General features: G+C 37.4%; 1 protein-coding gene across 2 annotated transcripts in view; it reads right to left on the bottom strand.

Annotated features, from left to right (window-relative positions):
• The window catches only part of LOC122664292 (methionine aminopeptidase 1B, chloroplastic), a 90,949-nt gene extending 89,250 nt beyond the window's left edge, over positions 1 to 1,699 (bottom strand). The window contains exons 1-2 of one of the 2 annotated variants that reach the window (XM_043860048.1): positions 1,487 to 1,699; positions 1,184 to 1,268 (exon numbers count right to left, since the gene is read on the bottom strand). In XM_043860048.1, coding sequence (XP_043715983.1) covers positions 1,184 to 1,268; positions 1,487 to 1,619 — 218 coding nt within the window. In that variant the 5' untranslated portion in view covers positions 1,620 to 1,699. The remainder of the gene's footprint in view (positions 1 to 1,183; positions 1,269 to 1,486) is intronic. The other variant, XM_043860047.1, reaches the window with a different exon arrangement.
• Between the last annotated feature and the right edge of the window lie 13,247 nt (positions 1,700 to 14,946).

The raw sequence follows: 14,946 nt of genomic DNA, 5'->3' as shown, positions 1-14,946 counted from the left end.
TAGAGTTGGCTAAATGTTAAAGCAGAGGGGATTCTATATGTTGGCAAAATGCGGTCACCATGGTCACCCTTCTACAAATAACTAATGTTTCATCGAGGTGATGTTGGCATGTTAACAAAAATTATGGATCATCTGATTGATCTAGTCCTTTGATTGGGTAAATGGCAAGTCTAGGATATGGTTAGAAGAACCAAAACAGACAAATTGTTCTCCACCAACACTACGGTCTGTATATTAAGCCACTATCTCATCATTGGTGTTGGAGGGGTTGAAACATATTGGAGGAGGTCATATGTTGCATGTTGTTTGTTGACAATTCAGTTTTGATTGATGAATTTGAAGGAATGAATGCCAAGCTACAACTGCAGAGTTTCTGTAAAAACAAAAGGATAGAAAGGCTTTGAAGATTAGCAGGACCAAGATGGATTAAATTAAGCTTAATTTAACAAGAGATGAAGAAAGGAAATAGTTAACAAGTTGACGACTGAGAGATCCAAACAATGAAATTTCTGTTATCTTGTTCAGGACTTCCACATAGGGAGAGAGAGCAGCATGTTGCTTGTTGAATAAGAGGAGTGACTGAAGTGAGATGCTTTGGGAATTGGGCTGCCATCTTCACATAGTCCAATAAAATTGAAGGTAAAATTTTACAAGGAAAAGTTATCGTTCTTTTTATACACCTTGTTCCGCAACTCTGTTTTTTCCCTCGTTGTTTATTTTTAATGGTCCTCTATCCCCCCATTTTTTTTGCTTTTCCCTTCTTTTTAACATGTCTCCACAGAAGTTGTCAAGCAATCAATCTGGTACATGACTCCTACACATTTTCCGAAGTGGTATTGATCCAATCACCAAAGCCACAATGCACGAACTTTTATATCTTAGGAAAGCATTGAGAGCTGGGATGCATTGTTCTAGTCAAGATGAACATATAGCAACCCAACTATAGTTTCATTATAGCTTGTTCGAATTTTTTATTTTTATTTTTTTCCATTCCTTGACGATTTTTCTTAGTTGGTGCTTTCATAAACTTATCCAAGATTATGAAGGGTATAGAATCTGTTCCTCTATTCCAACCAAGAAGGGTACATACTCCCCCCCCCCCCCCCCAAAAAAAAAAAAGAGTAAAAACCATATGAACCATATAATTTCAACTTTTTATGCTCTACCACAATAAGTAAATTACCTCCTGATTCGCATGGCTTCCTCCAAACCTGATAGCTTCTTCGAAACAACTGTGAAATTCTTCTGAACAAAACGTACCCTTTTCCCTGAAATGCACAAGAAAGAATATACATGCATAACCAAATAATTTGAAGTGAACGAATAGCAAGTAGGTACTTTCGTAAATCAGAAAAACACCAAAAAGATGATAACACCTAAGGAAACCAATATGGAAAATTTTACTGTCAATATGTTAGTAATAAAGAGCATATATGAGAAGGATGCAAATATGCAATGATGATAAGAACTGTGAAAGTAAAGGGACCTGAGAAAGCAGAAGCTGAGAAGTTGAGCGTGGCACCCATAAATGCAGCGGATGAGGATAAGCGCTCTCCATGAATAGAAGAAGATGAGAGTTGCAGAGATGATGGATGAGAGACTGTAGCGGCGACAGCCATGTCGCTTGATTTTTGAAGGGTTTAGTTCAGTTCAGTTCAGTCTCGTATCAGACTCTGAGTGGGGGGTTTTGTTTTATGATTTGCTTAACTTACCCGGAAAGGGATTATGAGAATGTGTTTTTGGAGAAAGTTTGTTTGTTGGCGTGACCTTTTGTTTTTGTTTTGAAAAGAGGGGATAACGAAAAGGTAAACACCACAAACAGTGGGAAATCATAACTGGGGATGTTCCGGGTCGGCCATCAATTGAATTCTAATAAAATATTTTTTATTTTTTATTTTTTATTGTAGATAACAGGGCTATTCATCCACACGTGCCCAACGCCAACAGAAAAAACAGGATAATGAAAAGATAAGAAAAAAGGATAGGTGGCATGACAAACAGGTAGTTTGGATAGACAAAACCCAGAACCACAGAGTGGAAAGCGACCCGGTCTCGCATGCCAAAGATTAAGCCATCTAGAGAAGGAGATGGCTAAAAGCCATTTCCCCATGAAAAGAGTTGTCGACACAGAAATCGATAAGCGCATGCACTTTCGTGCCAACAGAAAAGGACCCCATAAGTGCCGAAAAGATTAGCGCCATCATGCCCACACGAGCCGGCACACTACCGCGCCAAAAGGAGCTTCGATGAACGATGATAAGGCCACCAGATCTGCACGGCGAAGGGGCAACAGAGTCGGCCATATCCATGGCGACACCAACGCCAGAACCGGCGTAACCTGCAAAACAACAAACAAAAAAAGAAAAAGAAAAGGGGAGGGGACATGGGCCGGAAAAAAGGGAAGGTGGAGGGGACATTGGCTAGAAAAAGGGGAGGGGGTAGTGGCAATGGGAGAGAAGGAGGGGCCAGTGGCGATGAGAGTGGAGGAGGGGGCCGTGGCAGTGAGAAAGCGTGAAATGGGCAGGGGTACGTCTAGGGCTAAACCGTGGTGGGTGGGAACAGTAAGGTCGATGACATGGAGGATGGAGGCATCGGTGAGGGTGAGGGAGGTGGCGCTGAAGGCGATGGCGAGGGGGATGAGATTGTCATCGTCATCGTCGGCTTCGGCATCATTGTCGGCGACACCCAGGGTCATGGTTGGTGGATTGAAACTGACCTCACAAGGAGGAGACACGCCACTAGGGCAGAGAGCTTACACGCCACAAGGGCAAAGAAAGCACATAGCAGGGGTGGAGGTGGTGCAAGCGGCGACGGGGGAGGTTGCAGAGGTCATAGCGATTAGGGTTTTTCTAACACTATTCATATCCATATCCAATTACTTTTCAAATAGATTTAAGGGGCGTTGTTCTCTGTACCGCAGCGCAGCCTGCGCCCTGGCACATGGGGGTGCCCCTCTACACAGGCTGCCCATGTGCCTGGGCGTAGGCTGCACTGCGGCACAGAGAACATTCTCCCTAGATTTAAATAGTGTTCGAAAACTATTTTTTTGAAGGACCGAGTTTCCCTCCATTCACCGCGGAGCGGGAGAGTGCAGGAAAAGGTATTGGGAGGGTATTTTGGAACATACAAAAACCTAGGAGGGGTTTGTGAACCCTAGGATGATGGGTGAACCGTCCTCTATAGGTGAAGGTAAACTTAGTCCTCTTTTAAATATGGATTCCCCTAACCAGATAGGAACACAAATCAAATACTGATTTTCAAATATCCATTTTTACATTTTTACTGGAGGCTAGAGAGTTGAGTCGTGAGTTTGAAGAGAGCGGCGTTACGGTCTCACTGTCTATATGAGTGGTGGAGTATTGGAGAAGACAAAAATTCGAGAAAAGGTGAAGGGTTGAATCCACTACCCCATTGAAATGCCATATCTAGAATTACATAGATTTCTCCATGAATCTTTTTTTTCTTCTTATAATTTATTTTTTGATTACTGGTAATATTCCACGAATTTGATAATGGTGTTTTAATATTATAAAATATTATTTATAAAACTATTAGTTTATCATATTTTTACAATCATATGTGAACGGATAACAGATAATATAATATCTTGTCTAAAATTGAAATATTTGTATCTTCATTCGATTAGCTTTCGAATAGATTCGAATAGTTTTTGGAAAGCAGATTGTGGATTCCCCTAAATGGATACAAACACAAATCGAATATGAATTTTCGAATATCGATTTACATCCCTAAACCTAGTGATGATTTAGTATTTGAAAAGTGTCACTTGAGAGAACCTTTTTTGTCCCACCAAAAATCAAAAGGCGTGCCAATTTGATGTATAGAACTTTCGCACATGGTCACTTAAGTTCTTTACTAGGCATATACAATTTTTTTCATGTGGAAAAATGTTGTAGAAAATCCAACCGTTGAATATCTAAGGAATGATATGAAAAATCTAAGTATCAAATTTTAGCCTCAAATTAAATCATTTACTCTCCCATCTAATGTCATATCCTCTCATTTATCCATTGTAGTTTTGTGCATCATTTTAGGAGTCCATTTTTCAATTTCTTATTTTGTCACTTGAAAAACTAGGATTTGTCTTGAACTTAATGTGTAAGCACATGATCTTGGTGTCTACCCTCATCCACGAAATTTCAACCTCATTTGACATGCCACGTGATAGATTTAAATCCCCCCTACAGAAATTTCTCTAACATCCATGAAGGAAAAACCATGCCCTTGTTGATTTAGACCACTATAAATATTAGTTGAATTGAAAGCTTGACACTTGAATAGCTACAGTCCTTGTAGGAAAAATATAAAGTAAAGGGGTCTCTAGACCAACCAGTGTATATCGATAGCTATGGACGTCCATCTAATTTTGCCACTGGAAGAGTAATGTGTTAATTCTGACTGATGGTTATATTAGGGAATGATCTCGATGCACCTGCTTTAAAGTCCAATCATTAGTATGTGCATTCTCAATTGTCTTAGATTTTTAATGTTTTATTTTTTCACTCGGCCAAATCATTTTGGATTGAAACTCGGCAAATGAGTAGGGGACCTTGGGTCTCTATTTCTTTACTAAATTTTAGTCTCATCTAATTTACTAGGTGAAAAATATTTGTGTCAGCCCTTCGATATCCTTACGAACACCCCAATCAGGAACCTTGCACTAGAAAATATATCTATATTGAAAGGGTCATAAAAAACAAATGACATAAGTTTATCATAGATTAAAACAAACTTAGGGTAGTTTTCTTGGTCGGATCATGTCACACATCTACAATTAATATATATTAACTGTAAATTGGATGGGGGTGGATGGATAGACCCCAAGGTTCGTTGTATACATTTAAAGTTTCAACCCAATCGAAGTTGGCCAAGTATTTTGCATTAAAATTCCAACAAGTAAAATCTAGAAGTAGATAGCTAAAAATGCAAGGAAAATGCAATATATTATGGGTATAATTTTGAATTTGAGTAAATATTTGACACATGACCAAGCTAGACATTTCCTAAAAATCAACTGTTAGAATTGGCAAATCACCCTTTCAGATGGCAGTACTTAAATTTGTAGTTCATATTCCATAGTGGACAACAATCTAAAAAAAACATATACCAAACCATTTCACATAGTGTTTTTCTCCGTACAAAAAAATTAATTACACCTAAGGTACCTAATGTTTAGAGAAACGGTTGATATATTAAGTTTGAGGCACCTCACATTTCATAAATATTTCCTTCACCCATGGTGAAAGAAGAATTTCTTCATCATGGGTCCGTTTGACGATCCTACTTCTCATGTCACCCTACCATATAGCGTAGCTCTAAGGAGTGCTAAAATGATGAATAATCCTAATCTCCAATTACTAACATGACGATTACTAATATGACGGTTCGGGTACCATATGTCAAACTCAATTTTGTCTTTGCACTCATGGGTCAATTTCCATCTAACCCAAGGGAACCTTTACACACATCAATACCATCAGATGCCCAAGGGAAGAGATAGTTTCAACCCCAAACAATAGGTAGTGAGAGTTTGTGATTGGACAGTACATAGTCCTATCATATCATCACATCACCAATGGTGAGGGGGATTCTTCCTCCCTCGTTGATAAAGGAAAACATTCGCCTAAATATTATATTTGGAGTAACTTTTTCATATTTCTAATATTATCCATCAATATTTTAGTTAGTGATACTTGTTTTCTCTCCTTCTCTCATAGATCAGTTGTATCATCTACCCATAGTGGGAAAGTAAGAAAAACAAGGGAGAGAGAATAAACCACCGCGTTTTAATGTATCATTTCTCTTAGCCAAACCATCCCCCCATTGGTGGGAAGAAGCTTCTAAAGGTAAGGTTAAAAATATTAAAAAATATACTCTAAACATAATATATAAAGTGTGAGGTACCTTAGACATATGTCTCGAAACATTGGGTACATCAGATGTAATTTATCAAAAAAATAAGAAACAAATGAAAAATGTTTCACTTAGGTCCCATTTGGTTAAAAATAAAGTCAAATAAAATTTTAAGGGTCATGATTAGTGATAACTTTCGTGAGGTTGGTGAACTTTGTAAAGTCCTTATCACATTTTATTTTGGTAAGAATCCTTATCACATTTCAAACTTTAGGTTAGTCAATATATAATGATAATTCCAACCCAAAATGATAATATAATATACATTAAAATTGTGGTTTAAATGTGCAGTCACCAATATACATATTAAAATTTTTTTTCTTGTTAGAAAAGAGTTTATTTAAGAGCAGACCGTGTACAAGCCAAGGCATCAACTTCACAAAACTGATTTAGCCAAGGAGTGGAATGAAGTCAGACTGTCCTATATGGAATGGACAAACCTCCTCTGACAAGGGTATTGGCAATGCCATTAGCTATCCTTGGAATATGGGAAAAGGAACAATACATAAGATGAACAAAGATACAACGAATGTCATTAGTAATAGAGAAGATTTCCACTGGTTTCATCCTGTTCGGATTTGAGAGGATCTGAACCACTTCTAAGTTAGTAGATTCAACAACGATGCGATAGAAACATTCTAAATAGCACTCAATATTATAGATCGTATACGCTCTGCTTCTCCACTCATAATAGAGGAAAATTTTGTTAGTTCTGACACCGCAAGGAGGGGACAACCAAAATAATATCTAATTATAAAACCCTAGTCACCTCATAACTAGCTCTCCATTAATGAGTGATGCATTATAATTAATATTGATAATCCCATAGGAAAAGGGACACCAAGAGATACTGAAACTATGCTACACAGAGGATGCAGGGGTCGACGGGACATTAGGACCTTGAGTCCGATAAAATTCTTAAGATGCAAACTCAGCTTTACAAATAACTTCATTTAGGGGCCATATGTTTCTCTCAAAGATGAAATCATTTCTCGACAGCCACAAAAACCAACAAATGAATAAGTAAAAGGTGAAACTTTTCCTTATGGAGACCTTATCATGCTCACTGAGATGATATCACTGTTGAATCCAATTGTGGATAGAAAAATATCTATCTGCCGACACTCAATAAGAGAGGGAGCAACCAAACCAGACTACTTTGGCATAAGAGTAGTGAACTAGGATATGATTTGTAGTTTCTTCGTCTTCACCACACAGTGGGCATAACAGCTCAATTCAAACTTGACGCTTTTCTAAGCCCTCAGATGAGGCAAGACCATTGGGCATGCCCTCCAAAGAAGTGATATAAGCTACGAAAGAGTTTGACAACTCCAAATAAACTTTCAGACTTTGTCTAGGATGTTGTACCGAATAGAATGATGAGAGGAGGAAGCTCAATTTGTTTCTAATTTTGCTAGTTGGTCTGAAAGAAGGTGGTATGCCAACTTGATAGTGAAAACCTTATTCTTAGAACCACTCCACACTTGATAGTCCTATCTTGGAATCAGTCCCAATTTTATTTTCTGAATCGATTCAATGTCGGAGGGGGCAAACCAAACCTGAAGCGTAGCCAAGTTCCAACATTTATTATCATCATCAATTAGATTAGACATCCACTCTATGGGACAACCGGGCAATGGAGGGTGTTGTGGTTTGAAATTATGAAGAGAAAGGATCCAATAGTCATCTCAAATGTGCATTCTAGTACCCATCCCAACCACCTAAATTAGGCCATTAAGAAAAACATTTCTACCATGAAGAATGCTATGCCATGCCCAGGAGGGGTGATGGCCTAGGCGGGCATTGAGGAAATCTGAGTGAGGGTTATAGATGGCTTTCATTTGCTTCGTCCACCAAGAATTCGGATATGTCCACAGCCTCTAAGCCACCCTGGAGAAGAGAGCTGAGTTTTGAAGTTTAGGATGCTTGAATCTTAGACCCCCTTTCGACTTTGCTCTACATAACTGAGACCATGAAACCTAATGGATTTTCTTATCATGCTCACCTTCTCCCCAATAGAAGTTAGTTGTATCCTTGGAATAAATTCATGGCGAGATTGATACAATTTGAAATATGAGGCAACATATCTAGAGAGGGAAAAGCAATAGATTTAAGCATGACTTCCTTTCCCGCATGAGAGAGAAGCTTCTCTTTCCAATCTTGAATTCGGTTAAATATTCATTCTTAGATATCTTTAAAGAGAGAGACAGGACTTGTTAATTCCAAATTTGTGTGGAAGCCTATGGTAGTTTTGAGGTCCATCACCATACTTAAATATGCAACAGACGAGAGAACCATCTCTTAAACCTTGGGACTGCGTTTGGGTTAAAAGTAACGATTGATTTCTAAAGATACACCACCTGCCCACTAGCTTTACAATATAATTCAATACACCCTTTGAGGTTATGAACTTGTTCTAACTACAGCTCAGAAAAACAAAACACACTCATCTGCAAACAATTAATGGGAAATGGAAGGAGCTCTATTTATGATCTAAATCCTTTTAATCAATCCATTTCTTTTAGCTGATGACAAGATAGAGCAAAGTGTTTGGGGGTAGAGCGTGAAGATAGTTGGAGAGAGGGGATCACCTTGACGGGTCCCACAAGTAGGTATTATGAAGTCGTTGACTATCCCATTGATGAGGAAACTAAAATTGACAGAATGAATACTAGCCATCACCATTTGGACCTAATAACCCAGGCGGATAAGAACTTGTTGAATAAATGTCCATTTGAGGCGATCATATGCTTTCTGAATATCCTACTTCATTGCCATGAATTTTTTCTTTCCTTTCTTTTTGCCTCGTATATAATGGTTCACCTCATGAGCCAAAAAAATATTGTTCGAGATAGAATGGTCTGGGATGAAAGCTGACTGCGATGGAGCTATGATGTGACTAAGAATGTCCTGAAGTCTGGTGGCCATGATTTTTGAGATTACTTTCATAGTGACGCCACATAGGCTATTGGTCTGTAATCTTCCATCAATTCTAGGCAACTCTTCTTGGGATAAGACATACGAGAGTCTTGATAAATTGAGGAGAGAGAGAGAGAGAGAGAGAGAGATGGAATGAAAAAACTTTGAAACAAGTTAAAGCTTTATTAAGTCTCAAAAACATTGGAAACAGATAGGGGTAGACCATTATGACCTGGGGATTTCAACAACTTCATAAAGAAGAGAGATCCGTTTCATCTCGTCCATATCTGGCATTTTACATAGACCAACAATAGATTCATCATCTATAGATCGAGGAATAGGGGTTCATGACCTGCTATAAAGAGACATCGTCAATTCTTTCCGAGGAATAAATATGCTGATAATAAGATAAAAATCTTGGGCCACCTTGGCTCTATAATAGGCCCAACTTCCATTAGATTTCTTGACTTTCAGAATTTATTAACCTGTCTACGTTGAATAGTAGAGGCATGAAAGAAGGAAGAATTTAGATCTTCACAGTTGAGCCATCGAATCTTGGATTTCTGCCTAAAAAAATTCTTCTTCTTTCAAAAGGTCTTCGACTAGTTGGATTAAAATCTCAAAAATTTATTCCACGGTTCTAAAAGTTGGTTAACCTTTTGGGATTGGTGTGTGATTTGTGTGATTACACTTTCATCAAAAAAAGAAGGGGTGTGTGGGTTTAGTCCCACATCGGGTGTGTGAGTGTGGTGTGTTGTGTATATCCGTCATTCCACGGTCCTAAAAGTAGGTTAACCTTTTGGGATTGGTGTATGGTTTGTGTGATTACACTTTCATCAAACAAAAAAATCTCAAAAATTCAAGATTGAGAAAAAATAGAGGATGGTAAATCCATGAGGACCTCTAGTTAAGCTTTAAGCAGATGAATACTGAAGATGGTCCAAAACCTCATTGTTCCACTTCTTAAACACTGTTATGCAATTTTGTTCTTTTGAGTACAATTTATGAGAAGTGGAACCAATAACAGCATGAGAGCAAGTAGCTTGAGCAGTGTTCTTACAATCTGAATGTTGAAGCCACATAGCTTCAAACCTGAATGGACGAGGACCAAAGGTTTTGTTCCCTTCGGTATCAACTAAGATATGAAAGTGATCAAAGCCTTGAGTATAGTGAACAAAAACAAAAACATCAACATAATTACAGAGCCAAGTTGAAAGGTTATTGGCCTTTGTCATTTGATATAAATTTGAAACATTTTTTCATCCCTATCACGTACCCATATGGTGTTGAAACTTTACCGATGATAGGAATGTGACATCATCTGTATAATGGTTCCATCAATGTTACCACATGACAACTTGTGAACTTGCAAAGTGCATAAACCTCCATGAACATTATGATTTCCTAAACAATTTAATTCATAAAGTGAACGAAAGGAAAGAGAGAAAAAAGAAACCGTTCTCATGTACTTATCACAAAACCAAAAGGAAGTGTCAAAATGACACCTCCATATGCGTATTTAGAATTTGACACCTTTTAATTGCCCTGTTATTTTCAAAAGTTCTTTAAGTTAGGGGTATAAAAGGATTTTCAAAAATAACTTGAAAATGATATTTCATTGAGTGTCATTGTCATGAACATATTTCAAGCACACATGTGAAATGACAATATTTATCGTCATTAGAAAAAAATGTGAAATTCTAAAAGGAAAGAAGTAAAATTATAAATTATTTGAGATCTTGAAGGGTGTCAATAAGAAAATCCCAAAATAAAAAGAGAAGTTATTCAATAAGGGAGGTTTCTTGGATATAAAACAAACGTAATTTTATTTATTTTCAGCCTGACATATGGCCCAACAAAGGGTCCTAAAAAGCCTTGCCTGAGGTTAAATGTGGTTTGGGCTTGGACTTATTCCAACTTAGCCCGGCCCCAACCCATCTTGCATTATATATAATTCTACAAGTTAATAATTTAGCAAGTATTATAGGTAACTTATGATCAGATTATGTACATTAAGAGATAAATCCAATTTGGTTTTGGTATCTAAAATTGGGTTTTGTAAAAGTTGATATTGTTTAAAATTTTTAGATTTTCAGATAAGGACTATTTTATAGTTTTTTTTTTTTTTTAATACAAAAATTTTTTAATGAATGAAAGGACTGCAATAGGCCTTCACATTGGCCGATCGAGGCCCATGCAGTTTAGGTGGGCAAGGCTTTGGCTCACTACTATGGGCTTTCTTAGGCCTTGGCCCCACCCAAGCATGTTCTCGATCTATTTCACTGGGATGTGCTTGGACTTACCTGGGTCCGGACCGAACACCCCTTGTTATATGTTAAAAGGACATAGTTTTTCACTTTCTGTCTTTTGTGGATAGCTTTCCAGCAAAGTGAGAGGTTTTACTCACTCATTTTCCCATTGGAGAGAGGACTCTTTTGGGTCCCCAAGATTCTAGGGGACATGCATAGAATACCCATATCAAGTTGGGTCCTTTTAGGCATCACCATGCTTAGTGAAGTATAACACTTTACTATTTACCACTTGCTAGCACATGGTTTAGTTAATATGATAAAGGACCCCACATACATCTTAATGTCCAAATTTTAGTTCAAAATAAACAAGGAAAGTTGTTCAAACTCAGATTCAATGTTTTAGTAAAATTACCAAAATGCCATCAAATGGATATGAATATAAAATACAAAATGACATCTTTTTATAATTTTAGCTACTTCCTCGACTCATTTTAAGCTGAAATTGTATCAATGAGAAGCTTGTTTGGTCCACTATCATATGGACTAACCGATATACTACCATGTGGTAGATAGTTAAATGTTATATTTTACTCGTATAATTAACACACCTGCAAGTATATATAGCATTTTGACGATCTCTAATACCCGAAAATAAAAAACTACCTCCAGTATAAATGATTCCCAAAATCTTGGATCCCGCCCACTCTTCGGCAAGAGGGATCACCAATATTAAGGAAAAAATGAACAGTACTTCCTAGATTAGACTGAGATTAGTAAGAAGATGCCCAATTAACTGATTTATCAGTCAGGTTGAAAATTGCCAAACAGAACAGGAAATAAAACCATCTATATATTATGTTGGCTGGTGAAAACCCTACTGGTAGGGGGATCAAATTGATTCTCATCTCAGTTCACATATAGATCGGAGACTGGGACCCAGTACATATCTAGAAGCACAATGATAGCTACCCATTGCACCCCAGAGGTTTGAAAATGGCAGAGCTTCCAGATGCAGAGCTGTATGGAAAGACTTCATTGGAAGTACTAGTTGAAATAAGAGTTGAAGAATATGAATAATATGAGAATGGTCTAAAATGGAATGCAAAGGGGTTACTATCAACAATTAGTAATAGGGAATGGTTGGGTTTAAGTCAGATTGTTTGAAAATTGAAATCTTTTTGTTTCCTTGATTTTGATCATCTTAGACCTCAAGCATCTAAGTTTTTGTTTCTCATGAATCCTGATGATCGATCTCCAAAGAGTGGACTTATGGATTTGATATGAACCCATATCAGAGGTTATGTGTATTCACCAAATTAAAAATCAAGTCAGTGATCAGTATCAAATAATAAGTCACTTATAGGAGTTGAAGATTACCTAACAAGACAAGATATATATATAAAACAAAAAAACCCAACAGTACTAGCCCTAATAATCAAGTCATTGGTCACCATTTTTGCCCTAATAAACCAAACAAAGTTGCCAACCATTAATTTGAATGGGTTGAGAGATAATTTGATTGGCTGTGATCTTCGAAGAAGAGATCGAGATAATTTGATTAGCTGTCTTGTTACTGTATTAGAGAGAGAGAGAGAGAGAGAAATATTTGTTCAGTGATTTATAAGGTTTAAATGAAAAAGGAATGGTTCACAATGGTTTACGTAGCAGAGTTGAAGTTGGGAAAACGTGCTCAGCTACTGACCACAGATGTTTTAAGTAACAAAAAGTAAGAAAAACTTCTTCAAATCTTATTAGATATATAAAGGAAGGATTGTGATCCTCTGCTGCCGGGCAGCCGGCGTGTGGCCTCACACAAGTAGAGGCCAAATGATCGCTCCACCCACTGCCTGAGTACTCTGCCCAGGTGGGTTCCATACCCTGTCTGTTTGAGGCTGCACAGCTGCCCGGTAGCAGAAGATCCAAATTGAGGAAGGAAAGAGTTGAAGAAGATGATTTCAATTATGTTGAACACCCCCCCCCCCTACCCAACTTAGACTATTTTTTAAAATATCAGTAGTAGTCTTTTCTCTCCTTGAGAGGAAGTCATGCATGCCTTCCTTTACTTGATTTCTCTCTCTTTCTTTTTCAATTTGAATCTTAAAATGTTTGTTTCTAATATTCCTTTGACTGAACCTCTAAAACTTTGATCAAGTCTTTCTCTCTAGCTAGCTAAAACTACAAGCTTGATAGAAGCTACAATTAATTTATTTCAACAACAAAACAAAAATTTAATAATTAATTATATATATATACTTTGTATATATAAAAAAGAAATTCTAGATGACTTGGGAGACTTTGAATATTACTGCATTTTATGATAAGCTAAACTAAACCATGGAATTTGTGTTGCAGTCTTTGTCAAAAGCTTCTAAACCACCTGGTTTTGGTTGTTGCAGATATGCATTTAATCATAACATGTGGTGGTGCCAATTTAGAAAAAACACCCTTTCAACTAAGTTTCAAGAGGGATTAGAATGGAACAAAGTGTTGATGAGGACAGTAGAAAAGTCTTAGTTATCTGTTACAAGATATTTCAGGTTCCCTTGTCATGAGGTAGACATGGACAGATAGATATTATTGTTGTTGGATCTACAATAGATAGAGAAGCTCATCATACCAGAAGGCCAAAGTGGAAAATTCTCTCTGAATTGAGTCTTTCTCTATTACCTTGATAAGGAACCTGACACTCTCTCTCATCTGCCCCCCTTACCGATGAAACTAATTGCGCGCCATCCATAGGTGTGGCCTCCTCACTCTGGCATCATGGGGAACCCTTTCGTTTCATAAAAATACAAACATATTGTTTCATAGTAATGGAATAATTTAGAGGTAGTTTTTGGGAAAAAAGAAAAAAACGTCTTTCAGCAGGTATGCCAACACTCTCTTTTTCTCTCTCCTCTTGACACACTCTCTCTTCCCCACCCCCTATTGATTACTCGGCATCCTCGTTGATGCATTCCCCCATACCCCGCCACCTTAGAGAACTTGAGTTGACATTTTTATAAGTGAAAAAAAGATTGTTCCACTACGCTCGTACAGATTCTTTTATACCTTCCATACATAATAAACAGTGGAATCTACAGTGACATTTCTCTCTCCTACTCTGATCATGTGAGCCTGTATGGATGATATCATTTTTTAACCCTTCATTGGTTGTAGTATGTAGATTCCTTCTTACACTGTTCTTATAAGAAACCACCATGAAGAATCCTTGGGGGGGGGGTTAATGCATCAGAGTTTGGTTCCTTTGCAAGTACCAATAGGTGAACATACATGTGAGAGCCAACCACCTGTCCTATTTTTACCATTTACAAGGAGAGGAGGGATTTTTATAGAAACAAAATTAAAATATGATTGACTCTAAGATGTACGCTCACCTGTTGGTACATGCAGTTGATCCATTCTCAATGCATGGTATGATCCAATCCTCCGGATGTATCTATATAGCCATGTTGCTCATAAATAGTAACTTAATTACCCACTTTACATATACTAATATACAATTAATAATATTACACACAAAAAAAGAATTTTTTTTTTTTGTCGCCATCTCACAGTGTGAATTACTCTTCAAAATGTCTAAAAAACACTTCTGTAGAAGCCCACAAAGGGGGACCTCTGTAAGCGCGTAACAGCTCGAAACTAAAATAATATGAGAATCGAATCGTTAAGGAAAGAAATATATTATATAACTCTAACAGGTGCCATTGACTTCATTGACTTCCTAATCAATCTCTCTCTCTCTCTCTCTCTCTCTCTCTCTCTCAGAAGTAGTTTTATGAGGAGAAGATTAGAGTAGTAACAGTAATATGTATCACAATTCACAACCACAAATGGAATG

This window comes from Telopea speciosissima, chromosome 6, assembly GCF_018873765.1.
Source record: "Telopea speciosissima isolate NSW1024214 ecotype Mountain lineage chromosome 6, Tspe_v1, whole genome shotgun sequence".
Lineage (NCBI taxonomy): Eukaryota > Viridiplantae > Streptophyta > Magnoliopsida > Proteales > Proteaceae > Telopea > Telopea speciosissima.
The sequence above is the reverse complement of the archived record's forward strand: the minus strand, read 5'-3'. Positions and strand labels throughout refer to the sequence as shown.